Source organism: Camelus bactrianus, chromosome 24 (genome assembly GCF_048773025.1).
Source record: "Camelus bactrianus isolate YW-2024 breed Bactrian camel chromosome 24, ASM4877302v1, whole genome shotgun sequence".
Taxonomy (NCBI): Eukaryota; Metazoa; Chordata; class Mammalia; order Artiodactyla; family Camelidae; genus Camelus; species Camelus bactrianus.
This window is the reverse complement of record NC_133562.1, coordinates 216,540-236,806: the sequence shown is the minus strand read 5'-3', so window position 1 is coordinate 236,806 and position 20,267 is coordinate 216,540. Positions and strand designations below refer to the sequence as shown.

The following is a 20,267-nucleotide window of genomic DNA, read 5'->3' as shown; positions in this document are numbered from 1 at the left end:
GCCCCTTGTGAGCGCGGCTTATTGTGGTCTCGAGGTAGACCGAGTCCCAGCCATCACGGCACACGAATGGAGAAGTGAACATAGCAGCTCAGGAGCACGGGCTCTCATTGACCACTGCATGCTTTGTGTTGTGCTTTTTCAGAGTGCAAATTCACCTGCACCAGCGGTAGATGCTTGTATCTTGGGTCACTGGTCTGTAACCAGCAGAACGACTGTGGGGACAACAGCGACGAGGAAAACTGTCTCCTGGTGACCGAGCACCCACCTCCGGGCATCTTCAGCTGTAAGTCCCTCCTTGCACCTCAGCGTCCTGACGTCTGACTGTGTTTGGGGGTGGCTAGGAGGCAGGGTCCTGGGGGAGTGGGAAGGATGCTGCTCGTTAGTTAGTGGAAGAGGCCCTGCATCTTCACGGGGGGACCGTGGTTGTCTTTTAGGGCGGAAAGACGGTGTGTCTGACAGTCGGAGGTTCATTCCGCTTTCAGAGATGGCAGTTGCACTGTGTTTGGAATTGGCTTTCTGCTTCTTGCCTTAGAAGCACTGACTGATCACAAGGAATAATATATTGATTCAGTATTCTTCTTACTGGGTTCATAGGCTTTTTAGAGTAATTTTAAATAATGACACAAAAGTTTTTAAATAAGCAAAGAAAGGTATGTAGGGAGTCCACAATTAACCAGGTAGTTACACTGAGAAAGTAGAAAACGTTTATGTGGGACCAGTGCCTGGCTCACCAAGCTCAGGAGTCCAGTGGTGCGGGTGTTCCCCCGGGCCTTTCTGTTGGAGCAGTTTGCCCCTTCTCACCTCGAGCATCCGTAGTTCGTAGGGCGCTGTGTCTGCTCTTGGAGAAGACGGTTAAGGTGAGATGTGTGCTCTCCTGGTGTTGAGATCCTGTTTCCTCTGCAGCGGCCTCAGTGGTCGTCAGTGTTGTCCTTCACCCAGCGCGCTGCCTGGACCCGGGAGAAGGGGCCGCAGTGAGCCACGCCCACGGAGCCTGCCTGTGGGTCGGGGTCCTGGCTATGGCTCTTCCGGCAGCTCGGTGCCCTCGCCTGTACAGGGCTGCAGGAATCCTGCTGGCACCGCAGTCAGTGAGGCTGAGTCGGAGTCTTAGAAGGAGGAGACCCACATGAGGGCAGTGTCTGCCCCGGGTCTTCTCTGGGCTGAGCGGCAGCAGCACCTCTGTGACGGGCCCCGGGGAGACTTGGGCCCTGTGCGAGGTCACACGGGCCTGAGGCTCTGTGTGAGAAGTGGGGGAGCACCCTGGCCTCTGCCCAGAGGCGGCCTCTCCTCTCCTCGCCCGCCTCTGCCGCCCTCCTGCGCCCTGAGCCTGTCCCTTCCTCCCTGCCTCCCTTTCTCATCAGTATTTCTTGGGTTTTAAAGCTGATCTCTCGACGTATAGAATAAAGTTACAAATATTATCCTTTTTGAAATCATTGTGTCTCTATGTATTGATGTTTTAATTTCCTCTGAACCTGTTCAGAGTAAGTTTCGGGTCCTGTGTCTCTTTGCCTGAAATTACTTGCATGTGCATTTCCTCAGAAAGATACTCTCTTCCACAACAAGCACTGTCATCAGACCCAGAAGACGTCGTGTTGCCACAGTACTGCTCTCTGCTGCACAGCGCGCGTCAGACTCCTGCGGCTGCCCCGGTCTGGTCTGGTCTCGTCTTCCGTAGTAACTGTTCCTGTTTCTTGGCAGGGGCCCCGTGGACAGTAGCAGGGAGGTGGCGCTGGGAGAAGCCCCGCCATCATCACTGTCCAGGGCGGGCGGCAGCGCGGCTCCTTTCTCCGGGACTAGTGGTACGGAGGGCCCTTCTGAGCCTGGAGACAGCGCCCAGAGAGGTGAAGTAATGTGCTCAGGTCACCCTGCTAGATGACCTTGGAGTGAGGAACTGCACTCAGGCTGTGGTTTTGTTTTTGCTTTAAGTGTTTTTTTTTTTTTTTTTTTTGGTGTGTGTGTGTCTTTTCCGTGATGTTTTTTGAGTAAGGCAAGGATTTACTCATCAGTTTTCAGCAGTTTGTAGGGTTTGGGGTGGAGACCAGACAAACCAGTCTGTTGTCGCTAGGCCCGCAGACGTGAGTGCTCCGAGGGCGCTTGTCTATAGGACAGGTTTTAATTGATGGAAAACTGATGATAATCTTGGTTTCATCCTGGACTTTCACATAGATTCTAAACTGTCACCCAGGAGCTGCAGCACACCAGGGTGGCTGGCGTTGTTGAGTTCCTTCGGGTCTCCTCTGCTGACAGACTGGGTGCTGAGTTCTGGCCTGACTGTGCGCTGTTGGCACGACTCGGGGGTCGGTCCTCGAGGGACCCAGTGGACGTGGGGGCCTCTGCTGCTGCTGGCCTTCCCTGCTGGGAGCCTGAGACCCCAGAATCCCCGCTGGAGCTGGCGTCAGCACGCGGGGCACCTCCACGCGCCTTCAGCGCTGCAGCAGGGCGGGTAGGTGCGCACGCCACATGTTGTGCTGCCCCCAGGCAGGGTGGGTGGGGGCTCCCCTCGCGGGCTCTGCCTGCCTCGGTCAAGGCCATAGTAGAGACTGCTCACCGCGGACCAGGCTGTTCTGCACAGCAGCACGTGTTCTTTCGACAGAGCTCCCCACCCCTTTTCCAACTTAGAAAAGAAAAAAGAATCCATGGCGTAAGAGTTACAGGTTTGTGTGAAAATGACCCAAGATGGCATCTAAACGCGATGAGGGGAGGCGGAGTCAGGGGTCATTGTGGCCACTTCCCGGCACTCTGTGGGGTGAGCCTTGGAGGGGCACATGCCGCCCCCTCCCCACCATCCTGCCAGGGGCCCCTCCCCACCTGCCCGCCCCTTGATTTGTACCTTTGTTTCTCCAGGATGGCTTTCTGATCAGTTAAAATCTTGCAGGTCTTGAAAGGCAGTGTTGCCTTTTCAGATAAACAGAGGGAGGGAGTTTCATTAAACCTTGGGCTCCACTTCCTCCCGCTGTGACACTAAATTTACGTGGATAAAAACAGCCTCTCAGATTTACATTTTGATTCTGTTACTGCTTTCGTGTGTAGGGGGCTGTCCCACTTGAGATGAAATTTATCCACTTCTTTAAATATTTAGTAGTCTAGCATGGATGTTAATGAAAGTCTGGCAGTGCTATTTTGAGAGTTGCAACAGTGATAGTGATTTTCGGTGTCAGGTTCCTGCTTTGCAAAGGGAGAGCGGACGGGAGGAGGAGGGGGGAGACCGTTTCAGTCCTAATAGAGTCTGCCATCCACTGGGCCTGCCAGACAGATGGGTCATGAATACTGTCTAGACAGTCCCTGCCCGAGCGGAGCCCTGGCCCCCGAGGACACACACGAGACGCGGCTTGAGTAACCAGGAGGGTCCTGGCAAGCACTCCCGCCATCAGACAGAAATCGATGCCCGCCTGCTTCCTGGGGGAGGCTGGATGCAGGGGTGGGCTCTGTCTCTGATGAGTTTTCCTGCAAACGTGATGCTAGGCTTTAGGGAGGGGTGAGGGAGAGGTGTGTTGATGGTGCTGTTGCTGTGAGGATGCGGGCATGTCATTCGGAGAAGAGGCGTGTCCTCGGGATGGTTGCTGACTGGGGGCCTGGGCCCGCCTTGAGCACCGCTCAGTGGGTTCTGCTGGTGCTGCCATGGCCGGCCAAGGAGACCGTCCGCCCTGACTGCTTGTTCCTGGTTCAGCCTTTGCTTAGGACGGGGTTGGAGAGACTGCCCTGGCTGGCTGTCTTTTTGTGTGAACCTTCAAGGACTGGCCCAGGCTGGTCTCCTCACCCGCATCGTGGTGGTGCCGCGGGGGATGAGGAGGAAGCTCGCGGGGGGCGTCCTGGTGCTCATTTCACCCGTGTCTCCTCAGTGTCCAGGGTGCGATTATGGAATCAGCAGCAGGTCCCTGCTTGTGCAGACTCACAGTCTCAGTGCGTGTGCGTCTGGTGCGTGGGGTACCCTTAGGGTGAAGTTACGGTGGGGAGGCCCCGCCCGGACCAGCAGACTCAGCTCAGCCGGGCTGGCCTCCTTGCTGGCTTTGTTGTCAATAGTCTTGTATTTGGCCCCGAAGGTCTGCAGCACGGCTGGGAGGGGACCGTCCTCCAGTAACTGCAGCAGTAAGGCTGACGTTCAGCCATCGCAGGGTTGTGCGTGCTGCAGAGGTGGAGGGACCCCCGCGGGCCGGGCCTCCTGAGGAGTTAACGGCTGGCTGCCGAGCCCTCGTAGTTCCGTCTCACTGGAGATGCCAGCCAGGGCTTTTAATTTGGGAAACAACTCCCAACAACCTGAATTTAGCAGTCATCGCTTTCGTTCCTTCATCCGTTCTTGTTACATCCTAAGAGCTAACGGCAGAGGGAAAGCAGATGGTCGTTGCTTCTGCCTTCCCAGAAGGAAAAGGGAGTCAAAGATGGAAACTCTTCTCAGGGTGCACAGTCCCCACGGAAGGAAGAGACCATGTGTCTGAGAGCTGGGCCTCCTCCCAGAATGCTTTTCTCGGAAGTACCTTCCGGGTCGTCCAGAGGGCACAGCGGACCTTCAGGAAGGCGTCTTCCTTCCCCGAACTCTGCCCGCTGTCCCCATCCGACTGTGACACATGGGGCGGACGCTCATCCGCTTTGGATAGACTGCAGGGGGTGCCCCTCGCAGCATCAGGGTGTGATGCCCACTTACCCGACAGCCCTGGGCGTCTGGGGAAGCCCCGACACCTCTTGGTTCTGTTCTCCTGTTGTCAGAGGAGCAGGACATCCTCTATGTCATCAGGCTCCCGCGATTTCCCGGGCTGACTTGTGGGCGTGCACGTGCCTCGGCTGCAGCGGTGCCCTGCGGTCTCCTCTTGGGGAGGAGGCCCCGCCCTCACGTGGGCACACCTGTTCTTGAAGGGACAGCGGGGCACGCTGCCTCTCACCTTTCTGTGTCTTTAGTGGGGTTCTGGGCTTCCTTCATTTCATTGCTCTAGAAAGTGGGAGACAAAGGAACTTGAGCTAAACCTCTGGCCCCTTCCCCTAAGGTCTTGGGAGCCTGTCCACAGTGGACGTGGGGGGAGGGGGATGAGCCAGGCCAGGTCAGTTACATACTTTCTGTGGCTTGATTCAGCTCTGTGTCTGTGACTTGACATAGTGTCCACAGAGGGACAACCGAGGAAAATGCCCCCCTTCCTGTTATGTGTGCTTGGAAGACAGAAATGTCGGGTGTTCTCTGCTCCTAGGGGAGGGGGCTTGGTGTGAACTCAAGTTCTTAAATGCCAGTCTGACCTTAAAAGAGGGAGAGGGCCTCTGTCTCAGATGTACCAGGGCACCTGCAGCCCGACGTGTCGCAGGAGCCGTGTTTGTTCTAATGTTGGGACATTTTAACCTGGAAATGACAGGGCTGATGGCCAGTTAGTAGCTCCTTCCAGAAGAACGAGGTACCAGGACTGGTCAGTTTTCAGTTGTTGAAAGAAGATGTCTGGATAGGAGGCTGGAGAGCACTCTGGGGCAGATGTGCTTAGCGTGCTTACTTGTGGGGACGGGGTCCCTGAATGGCAACAGCACATCCCTCTGGGGCGTGTTTCACAGAGCATTTCGTGAGTGTTGAGAGTGTAAGGGGCACAGGGCCAGAGAACCCAGGGGGTGGGAGGTGGGTGGGCGCAGGTAGACAGGATGTGGCCCTGTCGAGTGTTGAGCCAGGGCCCTGAGAAGATCTTTAGAGATTAGGTGGGTTCCCCGGTGCCAGAGTTTGGGACTGCAGACAGTGTCTTCCAGCAGGTGCTCAAGGCAGGCCTCACTGTGGGTGGGGGTCCTGGTGCGCTCCCTCTCCTGAGCAGCCTGGCAGGAGGGCCGGGAGCACATGGGGGAACAGCTGAGTGGAGAGGTTGTGATGGGCTAGCTCGCTTGGAGGCAAGGCCTGGTTGTGAGGAGCAGCCCTGGACAGGTAGACTGGGATTGCAAAGAGCCAGGGGTGCCAGGCCTGATGTTTCTATTCCCTATCCCAAAAGAAGTCGCGGAAGGTTTCTGAGTAAGAGAGCGAGGCTGTGGCACAGAACAGTTACGTTGTGAGATCCTCAGAGACCACCCAGCGCTGAACTCTGCTTTCTAGGCAGGGACCTAAACCCAGAGAGTGAAGTGACGTGTCAGGGTCCCAGGAGTCGTCCTTGGCAGGTCCCTGGCGTGGACGCTTCCTGTCTCTTTAGGGCAGTTTCCTCTCCACTGCATGATGTCCCCATGCTGACTGTCAGGGTGGGAAGTGACGGGGAAAGGCAGAGACCAGAGGAGGAGTCACCGGAAGGACCCTTCTCTGCAGGGTCGGTGGCCTCAAGGTGAACTCGCTGTCACCACGTGAGACAGTCAGGAAGGTGACAGGGATGCTTTGCACAGGCTTTGGAGAGTCTTATGCTCCCATGATTGTTAAGATTATGTTTAAATAAAAAAAGGCACCTGAAAGCACGTCAGGAGAGGGATGGAGAGGCCTGGAGGGGCTCCCTGCTGAGGTGGGGAGTGTGGTCATCCCAGCACAGAGAGGAGAGGCTGGGCTGAGGTGCAGACCCCCCACCCCCCACCCGCCAGGTCCTGACGCAGGCACGCAGGCACTGTCCTGGGCTGCACGGGAGTGAGCTCGCCTGCTTGGGGAGTGGCCTGGCTGAAGACGTGCAGACCAGGAGAGGGTCTCCGAGCAGACCCTCAGCCATGGCTGCTTCTGGACATGCTCAGACCCGGGAGCAAGGTTTCTGCAGCTGAGGCTGAGGTTGGACACCCAGCTTATGCCCTAGCAGGGGCGTGATTTCTTAGGGGACGCGAAGGGATGAACCGAGCCATCCCTGCCTCGCCCCCCCCCCCCCCCTCTCCCAGGTGCAGCCTGGTTTTGTCCTAACATCATCATTCATTCCTTCATTCAGCAGATACTTGCTAAGTGCCTGCCCTGTGCTGGGTGGAGCCTGTGCAGAGCCTGGGAGGGCAAAGCACCACTGCCTGGAGGGTCAGGAGAGGCTTCCCTGAGGAAGTGATGTGGAGCTGTGGCCTGAGCGTGGCCTTTGGGGGTCTGCAGGGGAGGGGAGAGCGCGGGGTGATGTGCAGGGAGTGCCTGCAGGGGAGGGCCTGCTGCCCAGGCGAGGAAGGCTGGTTCCCAGGGAGGGGTCCAGGGAGGGGAGGGGGCTGCCATGGCTGCAGGAAGGGAAGGTGGGAGTGGTGGACACCGAGCTCCAGGAGGAGGACCGGGGCCTGCAGGAGGGGGCGAGACGGGGTGCTGCGGAGGGAGCCCCAGCTCACATTGCCGCAGGCTGGTGAGGCTCTGCAGTGGGCAGCCCAGGCTGCTGGCTGCCGCACCATTGTCTCGTCCAGACACCAAACACAGGTTCCTGTGGGGCATGTGGTCGTGAGTGAGCTCTTCTGCCTGCAGGAATCCCCGCTCACAGTGGGCCGCTGGCAGGGGCCCACCTGTAAGTCTTCGGAGGTCTTCATTCTCCCCACCTACACCTGGAAATGAGTAGAAGCAGAGCGCCAGCTTGCCCAGGGCTGGAGTATGGGGCGCCCTTGGGGCCTGGGGCCTGTGCTGACCGTGGGGCGGTGCCGTCAGAGGCAGGGGTTCGATTATTTGAAATGATAGCAGGTTAATTACATCAAAATTAAACATGTTTTCACTTAGTGTATCCTTTTGTGAGATTTTCACTTCAAAATATTACAATCCAGGTTAAAAATTTCCATGGTTGGGTTCAGTTTCTGAAAACCACGACTTCTGATACGTGTGCTTTTCTATATGTGTGCCACACTTAAAACAATTTAAAAAACGACAGCCCCATACCCTCTTATGCCTTACCTCGTCTTACGGTTTGTTAAAGTCTCCAGGGGAAGTTTTCTGTGTTTTCCAGAAAGGAAAAAGAGGAGTATTAAAAGTGAAAAGAGAATTTTCCGCCCTCTGCTGATAGGTGTGGCCTTGGTCCCGAAGGGTGTTGGCCCCTGGCTGGACCGTCCTCAGAGCCCCATGCATGTGGGGGAGGGGGGCCCACGTGCGGGGACCACCAGGTGTGCCGATGTCTGTTCTGTGTGCTGTGAGGGTGGGGGGGGGGTGCTTCCCTCCTGGACCTGAACACACTCGTCCAGTGAAGGACGTGAAATGGTGTGTTTACTGCCGAGCAGTTGCCAGGTGTCGTCTGTGCCAGACAGGATTGCCACCCTGACTCGAGGGAAGGCTGGGTTCCTGTTCAGAGGCACATCTCTGTTGTAGACGTGTTGTTCACAACGTGGAAATGTGGACACGTTAGGAGTAACTGGAAACCCTTTCTTTATGGAGGGTGGTTTGATCTTTTAAAAAAAAAATTTAGGAACCACTGTGTACATGGTCTTAGCAACTGCCTGGCCAGATGGCCCAGATCAAGCCGTTTCCCCTCGCTTGCTCGGTGCATCAAGCAGTGGCCTCCTTGCTCCCCTCCCCGCGTGACGTAGGAGTCAGAGGCGGATGCAGAGGGAGAGAGTCCATCCCAGGTGCTCGGCCCTGTGAGTCACGCCAGCACCGCCCTTGCGAGCCTTGAGGGAAGACTTGCCCTCGGACTCACGCTTTCCTGCCCTCACCCCCCCACCAATGATGCAGCTCTCCGGTGAGCGGAGCTCAGTTGGTGACAGTCTGTGCCTCGAGGGTGGTCCTCCGTGAACCCGGTGAGGTCGGACACTCAGGTGCTGACTCCTGGAGCAACAGTCCTGTCTTGTTCATGGAGTAAGGCCTGATGTCAGAGGCCTCATGGAGTAGCACACGGGAGTGTGTAACTGAGTGCTCTGGAGCGGTTCTGTAACTGCCCCTGCGGGATGATCCGCTGCATCGTGAGCGTGTGTTGTTCGTGTCACCACGGACGGCGCTCCCAGAGCAGCCCTGCTGCCCGTCATTTGTGAGGCCCTGAAAACAGCTCCTCAAAAATGGATGGTGCAGCAAACTTAGAAATGTTTTTTAGAAGGGAGGAGAAACCTGGCAGTCCACCACATTTCCAGATACTCCAGCTCCCCAGGCAGCTTGAAGCAGGCACCAGGCCCCTTGCCTCTCCCCGAGAGAAGTGCAGGCAGCCCGGCGTTTTGGGTGGTGGTCCCAGGAGAGGCGGCTGCAGCCTGGGCTCTGTTGGGGGGGGGTGCAGGAGGTCAGTGCTGCCCCTGCCTGGTCGGGGAGGTGGATGTGCGAGTGGGAGGCTGTCTCTTCTCCCCCCACACCTGCCGACGTGGTTCCCATCTTCAGTCTCACGCAGGCGGGATGGCCAGGTATTAATATTAACGCAGTAAAGCTGGCGGCGGTGGCGGCAGGCGAATGTGGTCTCCCGTGGTAGAAATATTTACCCGACGTGTCCTGCCAGTGGGAAAGGTTTTGGCAGCAGACCTAGACGTTACCTCATGCGCCTGGGCAGACAGCCGGTTCGATGCTCAGCAGGTCTGCAGAGTGAGGAGTGGCGTGGGCCTGCCTGGCCGGCCCCGTGGCCGGGCCCTGACTGGGAGCCGTGTCTCTGAGTCTGTCTTTCTGTCTGCCTTGGTCTCTCCCTCGTTCCTTTCTCTCTCTCTCCGGCCCTCCAGAGTGTTGTCGTCTTCAGACGGCTGTGTTTTTTATCTTGAAGGGCACATTGTGAAAAGGTCTGCCAGCTGGCGGGCAGGTATTAACACGTGCAGACCTGGAAAAGGAGTTAAGAGGGGAAGTGCAGAGTGTGCCCGCGAGCAGACGTCCCCACTCTCAGGCACACATGGCTTCTCACTCTGTGACAGTCAGGGACCAGTGAATGACACAGGCTTCTTGTTTCATTTTGGTTTGTTTTCATTCATGATAAGCACAAGGCCCATTCTAGGAGGAAGGAGGTTTTATTTCAAGATTTTTAGCAACAAAATAATATTTTGAAACATTTGAAAGTGTACTAATTATGTGTTTTTGGTAATTCTACCCCAAAGAAACGTAACGCTTCACATCCTTTTATTTCACTGGCCTCAAATCTCTTGAAAATCAGTGCAGAAGTTCTGGGTCAGCACAATAGGAAAATCTGGATTAGAAAGTAAAATCTTTGGATAATACTGAAAACATTGAGAACGCTTTGAACTATCACTAAAGTACCGAATACTCATTCTGTCCGCTTTCTAGATAAATAAATAGGGTATGGAAACCGCTCCATCTGCTCCAGGGACCAGCTTGCTTTTTGTTTTCTTTGGATCTTGACCCAGTTTCATTTCACGTAGGTTTTGTACGCCTACTAAGTGGCATAGTTTTATCAGTTGGTGTCACATCTCCTGAAATTCCTTCTTAGAGCTAAATAGCCTCTCTGTTGGCCCTGATTGTTAACCAGCTCTTAGGACTGTGTCGAAGTGCATTTTGAGACAATTTTCTTCTAAAATGCTCTTAACTTGGATTTAAGTAATACTAATGTATTTGCACACCCACAACTGAATGCTAAATATTGGCCTGAGTATTACCAAATCTTTGGATACGAAGTTCATTCCAGCCATCAAATCATTAAAAAATTGTTAGCACTGTAAGTGCTAAGCTCACAAATACACAGTATGGCTGCCTGGTAAATTCTTTTCTTTTTAATTTTTACTTTCTGTTTTTTACTGAAGTATAGTCAGGTTACCGTGTTGTGTCAGTGTCTGCTGTGCAGCATGCTTCGGTCGCGTGTAGGTAAACAGCAAGTGTCTGCTCTGCAGCACAGGGAATGGCATTCTCATCTTGTGCTGAATTCTTACTTCCTTACTGGCTTTTTACAGAAGGCAAACATGCAGGGGAGAAGACGAGGATGCTTCCTGCCGGGGGCAGAGGGAGCCGGGCTCTGTGGCCCAGGCCCCTCGTGCTGTCAGCCGGCCTGGGCCGCGACTGATGCAGCCCCCATGCTTGAAACCAGGCGGGGCTGCCCATGGGGCGGTTGCTGGGGCTGAGCCTGTGCAGGTGACCTGCCTGTTTCGGCGGCTCTGGCTTCCCCGCGTCCTTGGAGAGCCCTGCGGTCAGGGAGCACCACTGGGCTGGGCATCGTCCCACAGGCTGAGCTATGTTCCCATCAGACACATGGGGCTGCGTGGGGACCCCTGCTCCCAGACGGTGGTCGTGGTCTGTGGGCACGGCAGTTATCTGTTGTCCCGGGAAGAATTTGGGGGAAGAAATGCTCGCGAGTGAAGGGCACGGCGGAATTTGCTGTGTTAGTCAGGACCATTGCTCATATTGACACGGGCCTGAGGGGCCCAGGGTGTCACAGGAGATTTTAAGTTTGGACTGTGCGTGAATCCAGTCTCTTGGGTTCACCTGTGGCCACTTTGAAATGATGGTGTGATGGATGTTTACAGTTTATATACTGGAAAGTGGAGGTTGATAACACGGGAGGTTCTTTAAAGCAAGGTTTGCTGCGTGTGTTCTTCCTCAGTTATGTGGAAGCTGGCCCAAGGCACTGTCACAGATGGAGTCGCTGGGAGCCGCAGAGCTCTGGGCTCCAGCCCCACTTCTGTCCTGTGTGGCCTCTTCTCTGCAGGCAGTTGGCAGAAGTGTCCTGCGACAGAGGCTCCACGTGGGCTCCCTCTTGAGGGAGAACGCCTTCAGGACTCTATGTGGGGATTGAGACTCCCTGAGGTCTGCATTTTCCTGCTTTGATTATCAATCTAGGGCACAGCCACGGAGCGGAAAGAGGGGAGGTCAGAGGACTTCCTGGCTGTGGAGGAGACTCTGGGTTCAGTCTAAGCCGCCCAGCGTACCCGAAGGCCCACAGGCGGGAGGCGGGTGTGCTCGGGGCCCAGACGCTGAGCCCGCATGTCGTGAGTGAGGCCTGCTGTCAAGTGGATTTTGTTTTGTCCTGGGGCCTTGCACACTGCACATCAGCAGGAGATGAGAAAGGGCAGGCCGTGCAGAAGGAAGACTGTCCGGCGTCTTTAAGTGAGCAGTGGTGTCCTTGAGGCGAGGAAGCCTTGCACGAGGCACACCTGTCTTCAGCGAGAGGCTGGGTGTGAGCTGTGGTCTGGCTGTTGGTTTGCCATCCAGGGCCCGCGTTCCCACAGAGATACCCGTTGCTTGTGGTGGCTGATTGTGACGGGTTCTTGTTGGGGAACTCCATCCTCGTAAGAGGCGCTGTCCTTCCTGCCAGAGCACGGCCGGCTGTGTAGGGCAGCTCTGCCACGTGGCTGGACGAATCACTTCGTGCCTGTCCCACGGGGCCGGTGTGACAGCACAGCCCCTGGCCCGGTGGCTGCTTCTGAGTAAAGCAGTGTAATGATGTGTCTCAGTCCCCTTGGGTGGCAGGAGCTGCCACGCACTGCCCGCGTCTCCCCTTGCCTGAGAGCAGTTCCCTCCTCCGTGCGGGTGGGCGGCCTTCGCTGGGGGTCCGCTCGCCTGCTGCCCCTGCAGTCTGGTTGGGGGTTAAATTGGGCAGACAGAGGGGTCTTCTCTGTGTTGGAGGGTCAGGAATTTGGCCCTGACCCTAACCAGAGAAACACGCTGGGTGGTGTCACCACAGGGCTCCCCCCTCACAGTCCGCAGGTCAGTCCTCTGGGGAAGTGTTTCCTCACCAGAAGGTCCCGGAATTCATGTGGTGTATTTTCTTCATCCAGACTCTTCCGAGACCCTGCCGCCTTGTAGCTGCCCGCTCAGCGCAGGCTTCCTGTGGGTGGGCGGCTTTTCTTCTTTGGAAACCTCTTTTCTATTAAGTGGTCAAGACGTAATTAAATTACGATCTTCCTTCCCTTCTTTCACTGGGGAAAGTTCAAACGTGAGGAGCCTCCGATGTTCCCTGGGGCTGCTGGGGGGCCGGGCCCCCATTGCTGGAGGCGTGGCCCAGGGGTGGGCCCGGCCGCCGCCCCCCTGCCCCCCTGCCCCCCTGCCGGGGAGGGAGCGTGCAACGCCCTGTCTGAGCCGCAGTAGCTTCCCTGCCGAGTGGAAAATGCCAGGGTCCCCGGAGCTGTACTGGGCTGTGGTTTCACTGCAGCACCTGAGAGATCATTTATGAAACACCTGTCAGACCAAGTGAGGGCAGAAGGTTCTCACCTATCCTTCTAAGCTGGCAGCGTCTCAGGGAGTTTACTTGTCTGGCTGATGGAGATTCGGATTGAACGCCAGAGCTTGGAGAAATGACAGAGGATTCTGAGCAGAAAGCAGCGAAGGCTTTTCAGCTATAAGGGCCCTAACGTGTCTCTCTGGACAAGTGCCGGCAGCAGGGGTGACAGAGGATGGGTGGACCATCTCAGAGACGCCTGCTCCAGGCACAGATTACAGTGTACGGTTAACCCTTGGACTGTGCGGGGTTGGGGCGCCGACCCTGCACGCGGTCAGAAGTCCGTGTGTGACTTAGAGCCGGCCCTCAGCATCCGAGGTTCTGCATCCGTGGACTCAGGCAGCCACCTCTGTGGTCATGTGTGTTTACTGCGGAAAGCGCGTGTGTAGGCGGGCCCACGCTCTCCACACTGTGTCGCTCAGGGGCCACCTGTGAGCTGCGTGTATTCCCACTCTGTGACACGGGCCCACCTGTTCCCACAGACTCCAGGGTATCCGTGGTCACTGAGTACGTGCCCTTGAAAGGGTTAACTTCATTTCTTTTAACCTCAGTTTCCTGATCTGTACATGGAGATAATGAACTGACTTCACGGAAATGCTGTGGGAGCTAACTGAGTAAATCCCCTGGCACGGTGTCCAGTGTGTGATGGACACTCAGCAAATAGTCCATTCCTTCCTCCCTCCTTTTACAGAGTTCAGCTTGTGTAATGAAACAGATGTCTGAGTCAGGTGGGCCTCCCTGTCAGATGAACCAAAACTCTGGGCCCCCAAACAGAGTCCAACCTGGTAGCGATGTGCCCGAGTTACCCCGAGGGGCCGCTGCTTCTGCGTGGAGCCCTGAGGCGCTCGTCACTGCCAGTGTCCGTCCATTTGAAGAAGCCGTTGATCCACGTGGTTCTCCACGTCTGCCTGGAGTTGTCCTGACACTCAGACAGTGGGAGGGGCTCAGGATGGATGGAGAAGATGGGGACAGCCTCCCTGGGGGGAGAGGGCCGTGAGTGCAGGAGGCCGGCACCGCACCGGGTCGGGGGGAAGTGGGGCTGCCCAGAGGAGCTTCCTGTTTCTGTGGGTGCTGCCGCTGCCCCGACTCGGGCACAGCGCAGGGTCTTCCACGGCGCCGCTGTGCAAACGCGGAGTGGGGCCTGGGCAGGGCTGGTGCTGACAGCCTGGTGGGAGCGGAGAGTCGACGTCAGGTTTGTTTGTTCACTGTATTATGTGGATTAGTTAAGACTTCACCTGTTCCTAATCTATTCTCAGGGAAGAATTTTAAAAGATAAAAGGTTAGTATCTTGCTTTATCTATTTTTAGTAAATGTGACATTCCAGTTGAGTCTAAATCCCTGCAGGCCTGGGACAGAGTTAGAATTGTTTGTGGGTGTGGAATAGACGGAAGGAAGTGAAGGGCTCACAGCTGGTGCTTTGCTCAGTGTCACGAGCAACACCAGTGTTTTGTTCACAAACAGAGGTCTGCTGTTCTGTGCATGCTGAATGCTCATACACTGGAGTGTTCACGACCTTGTCTGCACACTGCCGAAGGCATGAGTTTGTGGAGCTTCACTTGGGCGTCTGCACGCTGGCTGTGGTGACAGAGCAGCGTCTGAAGATGCGAGACGAGGTTTTAGGAGGGACACCCTCAGAGCCTGTCTGCGGACTGCCCTCACACAGACCTAGACTTAGAAGAATCTTAAATTAAGAGGATCGGTTTCTTCAAAACTAAGTATTTGCGTGATTTGAACGTCAGTCTTTTCCATCTTCTGAGGCTGGAACGCTGTGCTCCTGAGCGGTGCCAGGAGCAGGGTGCCTGGCCTGGGAGCCGGGCTGAGTGGGTCTTCGTCCTCAGTGCCTGCGCTGTGAGCCTGTGGCATCCACGCCTGCTGCTCGCAGGCACCTGTGCTTCATGCAGGAGCCACACCATGGCTCGGTCCCGGCGGCCCTGACCATACCCGCATGTGGCGCGTGACCTGGGGGCTGCAGTTGGTCACTGTTGTGGCCCTTGACATGGCAGAGAGCTGAGTAGGCCTCACCGTCTGAGACTCTGCTTGCGCGTCTGCCCGTCTGCCCCTCTCTGTGTCTTGCTCCTGCTCGCTGTTCTGGTCAGGTTGCTGGCAGTTGGTCCATTGTCCCGTGGCCTATCTTGTGCTTTAACAGAGAATACAGTCGCTTCGTTTTCCTCTGGCCCTTCGCTGGGCACACAGCAGGAGCTCCCTACGTAAGTGGTTACTAACCCAGCAGGCTGACCCGGCGGCTTGCCGGCTATGCAGCCGCTGCAGACACTTAGTGTTCCAGCTGTTCGCTCACCATCAGCTGTTTGAACTTAAAAACATAATTCCCATATGAAAACATTACAAATTATGGCCAGAATTGAGAATTAGGCCCCAGTAGTGTATATAACTGAGAATGCAGCAGATTGTTTCATGTGTTTTTATAAGTCAGGAAACCCACTTACGTTAAGTAAAATAGTTGTATGTTTTGGTAGTGCAAAGCATTTAGTGTCACATATTTAGTTTCAAGCATTTAGTTTCAAATACAGCTTTAGACAGGGCCTTTTCTGTTAATATTTCACCGTTATATGGCCAGGTCTGCTTTGGAAAGGGGGTGAACAGAATGGACACCAGAGACGCTTTGAAATGATCTACGTAATTTTCTGCTACAGTGAACTGTTGCCCTTTATTTTAATATCAGTATTTCCTTCAGGGAAAATGGATGTTCAGGAACATTAAGGCAGAATTTAAATTTTGGTACCTTGACCATTGAAAATAATATTTTAATGAGTAATTTCCATCTGTGCATATTTTAAAAAGGTAATCAGTAATTTATGTCCATATTCCACCCCCAAGGACGGGGAGTATAGCTCCTCACTCCTCAGTTCTGGGTTGTGCGTAATGTCTGCCTTTCAAACAGATGGGGGGTGGGCAGAGGAACCTCACAGTGCCGGCACCTGACAGCACCTGGGCCAGGTGAGCACGGGGACAGCGGCGGTGGCAAGTCTCTGACAGCGTGGACTCTTGACACAGTGTGACAAAGTGACACTTGGCCTTTGTGGTCTTCCTCCGCCCAGTCCCATAACTGCAGTCTGATCATGTTGGGGAAAGTCAGACAAATCTCAGTCTGGGAGAATTCAACAAAACACCTGACCAGTCCTCTGCAAAACTGCGAAGATCGTCAGCTACGAGTGAAGTCTGGGAAACTGTCGCAGCCCAGAGGAGCCTAGGGAGACACGGTGACTGAAGGTAATGTGGTCCCTGGATGGATCCTGGGACAGGGAAAGACATTAGGTGAAAACTGAGGAAATCTGAATCGAGTGTGAACTTCAGTTGTGTTATCTTTTAACGTGATCTGGAAGAGGAAAGAGTGACAGCTGAGTCCTGTTGCTGGAGTGCTGCCTTCCTGGGCCAGTTTGGGACACAGCTGGGCCCGGCTGCGGGGAGGGTAGCCGGCCTCCCCACCCCCTCATCTCCTCTCCTCTTTCTGTTTCTGGGAGTTACTCTGCTGGATTGCTTGTGATGAAACGTCTTGTCATCCTCTTACTGTGGAATGCAGTATTAGATAATCGTTGACTCCGTGTTACTGTTTTCACTTGAAATGAGCTAGAAGACAGCAAGCTACGGAATGTCTAAATTTTGTTGCCGGCTCAGTAATGTAGACAGCAGCTGTTCCCTTTGGGAATGGACAGATGTAGGTCAGTTGGTGTTTGAGTTGAAGATGACTGGGCCTGTCCTGGTGAGTGAGCCGGTGGAGCCCCCGAGACGCTCGCTGCAGCTGCACAGCCGTCCCGAACTACGGGGGAGGCGGGGTCGGCCGGGGCTCACGGCTGCGCCCCCCCTGCTTCCTGGTGGGGGTGAGCCTGGCACACGGTCACTGGGAACCTGCTCGGCAGTTGCGCTATTTTCTAAGAAGGTTGGTAAGCAGTTTTTTGTGTGTCAGTAGTCTCTTCTGTTTCGTTCTAATAGCTTCATTGGTGTCTTCCTCGTGGCTTCATTATCACAGAGGAAATGTGGTCTTTGTTAATAAGCGTCAGGTTAGTTACCCACTCGGCCTGCAGCAAGTGATAGTTTTGGAAAGTATTCGTGCCCTGGCTGGTCAGTCACAGATTGATAATTTGCAGACTGATTAATTTGAAGGGAAAGGAATTTCAGGTGTTAAAGACATGCCAATAGGAAAAGAGGAAATACATTTGGAAGATTTCACGATGGGGGATTGGCCGTTGCTGAGGACCTGCTAGTCTTTGGCGATCCCCGTCAGTGTGGGTTACGGCCTTGGGCCTGGCTGAGGTGGTGCCTGTCAGCTTTCTCCACTGGAAGTTACTCCCCTCCCCCTCTCTAAAGGGAGCGCCCCCTAAGCGGTGATCCAGCTCTGTAAAGCATAGGTATTGTCAGTGTATTGTGGTGAAAATCAGCCTGTGAAATCCTGGGTGTTCCAGACCAGTTATCAGGCCTAAGAAAACAGTAAGCAAGTAGTAGACTTTGCCTACACTTTGAAAAAGGTCCTGATCGAAACTTGAGCTTCTCAAAAAACTAGCGTCTAAAGGTGGTTTCCTTTAGAGGAGGGTTTTTATAGGGAGACCAGAAGTTGCTCAGAAACAAGCTAAGAAATGCCCCCCATCCTGACACCTGGCATGTGATCATCGCCGTACGAGTCCCCCCGCGCTCATCTCCACTCTGGTCGAGTCGCAGAACCTCCAGATACTGGACGCCGGGTCCCCAGATTCTTGATGACAAATCTCATTTCCACTCTGAATTTGACATTTTAAAAAAGTTTTTAAACAGAAACGAATCATTGTCCAAGGTACAAGGGATTTCACATACTGAAGAGTAATGAATAGCTTTTTCAACTCTGATTGTCAGTTGGAAAGGTGTTGGGGCAGGACGCTTGGGGGAATTGCCTATTGATCACACTGTTGTCAGTTTCTAAGCAACCATTGCCAGTTTTATCTGCACATCACACAACTTGTGTATTATCCCAGCTGGTTGAAATTCTTGCCCTTGTACAGAAATAGATTAGGGAGATTGGAGCAGGACTGAACCACGGGTGGACTGCACGCAAGTGTACTTTCCAGGAGACGCCTCTCTGGCAGAAGGAAACAAGAAGTGATGTGCTCTGAAGAGGAAGGAGACCAACCCCAGGCGGGGGTGGGGGTGGGGGGGTGGCACACAGACGCCCCTGCTGTGGCCTCGGTTCTCCATTCTCACCTGGGCTCCTCTGACCAGCGGGGCGGCTGTGAAGGTGTCGCGGAGCGGACGCTCGGGGAGGACGTCGCTCTGCCACTTTGGGTGAAGGCGCCGTGGAGCAGTCGCTCGGGGAGTCGTTGCTCTTCTACTTGGGCCACAGCTGCCCAGTTGATGCTTTTCTTCTCAGGAACATCTTCCCAATTTTCAGGAACTTAAATGTTGTCACCATCACTAGATGAGTTGCTGCTGCTGCTTGAGAGTGTGGGAGCGCCCGCAGTCTGCCAGACCTGTGTGAAATCGTGATGTAGATAAAAGTGATCCTTGTCTAGTCTGTGAACCCACCACCTGTGGCTGTAAAGGTCTCTTGAGGGAGAGGCCCTCCTTTCCTTTTCTGCAGTAAATAATTGTGGACCAGTAACAAAGGGCTGCTTCAGAAGGATGCCACGGGGTCACTGAGGTGCTCCTTAGGTGCCTGGTCCCCGGCCCGTGAGCGGAGGCGGGGACTGGGGCGTGTGCCTGGCGTGAGACAGCGTTTGTGGACAGGGTCTGCCCACTTCAGCCATGTTGTTTCTATAAGTCGTTAGTTATGTTTACAGCCTAACCCACTAAATACCGCGACAGGAGCGTTAGCCTCTGTTTGTCTAGAACCGGCATTTCTAAGTACATGCGTGTCTGCGCATACACACGTTATGAGTGTGCGTGTCTTGTACATGTGTGGATAGACACCTGTCTGTGTATGTACCTGTAATCTGTGTACGTCTTCCTCAGAGTCTGGATACCAAGATCACTTTGCCCGAGAGTCAGGAGACCGACATAGCAGCTCCAGGGGCGACTCTTTCAGTGACCTTGGCTAAACCACGCCTTTCCTGCCCCAGTTTCCTCAGCTCAGGAGTGGGGTGTGGTCGGTGAGGTCCCCTCTAGCTGGGGGATTGATGGTTTTTGAGACTGCTCCGGTTCCTGGGCAGCGCCCCAGCGCCCTCTGACCAGGGCATCCGTCGGTCTGTGAAGTGTCTGGTCTGCCCTTTTAGGGCCCACCAGGCTGGACGTTGAAACCTAGGAACCAGGACCCCTTTCTAGTCCCTTTGTCTGACTGTTTCCTGCCTGTTGGGCACTTGTTAGCTCTCAGGTTAAGTGTCAGCAGAAAAAGTAGAACTCTGAGTTCCTGCTTTGCTTTTATTCTTTCTTTCCAAACTTACGTTCAAAACAAGTTGAGGAACCTGGGGGGTTATTTTCAGGGAACTGAAGCCCTAGATAGGTGAGGTGATGGCAAGTGTCCCTTTGTTTTTGTGTCTGTTGGCGGGAGCCCGCTGCAGCCAGACACCACTGGGGGCCCAGACCACGAAGAGTCCGTCCGGCGGCTGCTTCCTGTGGCCTCTGAGCAGGTGTTGGGAAGGGATGGGGGCTCCGGGCAGTCGTGGGCACTGGGGATGGGTCTCGCCCCCGGGCTGTGGCGGAGGTGGGGCTGCCCTTCGCAACGGCGCCTGAGGACTCACGTTCCTGTGACCCCACAGGACGGCAGTGTCACTGAAGTGACAGGATTTTAAAATCGAAGTTTTCTCCTTATCCATGGTTTTTCAATTTAACCTTTTCTCCAGAAGGCAAGAAGTTTCAGGTAGTTTACCTTCCGGACTTACCTGTGAAGGGGCCTTGATGGGATCATGTCTGGGCTCAGTCTCCACCTTTTATGTTGAGAATGGCATTCAGAGGGGCCTTTGTGTTCAGGGAGCAGTGGCCCCTGTGCCGTGGTTGACCAGAGGGCAGGACATGGCACAGCCCTGGGTGAGGGGACGCAGTTGTCATGGAGACTGTGAGCCGGTGGGGCCAGTGCCACATCCTGTTCCACACTGACCTTCTAATGTGTGTCTAGTCCCGAGTTTCCCACTTGCAACCTGTGTGACCTGGGAGAATCCAGGATCTGATTCTGTCTTCTCCCTTGTGAAGCTTCTGATTGTGCCCCGTGGCCTCGGGGGCCTGAAATGTCCCAGTTTGCGATGCTCCTGTCTCGGGGGTGTGGGGCTGCCCCATAGCTGTTCTGTAGGTTCTGTCTTTGAAGGGTTGAAAGACTCCAGAATTTTTATTTGGTGGGGGAGGTGATTAGGTTTATTTATTATTATGTGTTTTAATGGAGATGCTGGGGATGGAACCCAGGACCTCGTGTGCACGCTAAGCTGCGCTCTACCGCTG

The 20,267-nt window shown here is 54.8% G+C and overlaps 1 protein-coding gene across 11 annotated transcripts in view; it reads left to right on the top strand.

The window, feature by feature from the left end:
• The window catches only part of LDLRAD4 (low density lipoprotein receptor class A domain containing 4), a 120,648-nt gene that overhangs the window by 75,292 nt on the left and 25,089 nt on the right, over positions 1-20,267 (top strand). For 6 of the 11 annotated variants that reach the window (XM_074352317.1, XM_045518945.2, XM_074352313.1 and 3 more), the window contains 2 exons: positions 143-283; positions 1,696-1,838. The exons of 2 other annotated variants lie outside the window; for them this stretch is intronic. In XM_074352317.1, coding sequence (XP_074208418.1) covers positions 143-283; positions 1,696-1,838 — 284 coding nt within the window. The remainder of the gene's footprint in view (positions 1-142; positions 284-1,695; positions 1,839-20,267) is intronic. 3 more of the 11 variants (XM_045518948.2, XM_045518946.2, XM_045518947.2) reach the window with 1 other exon arrangement.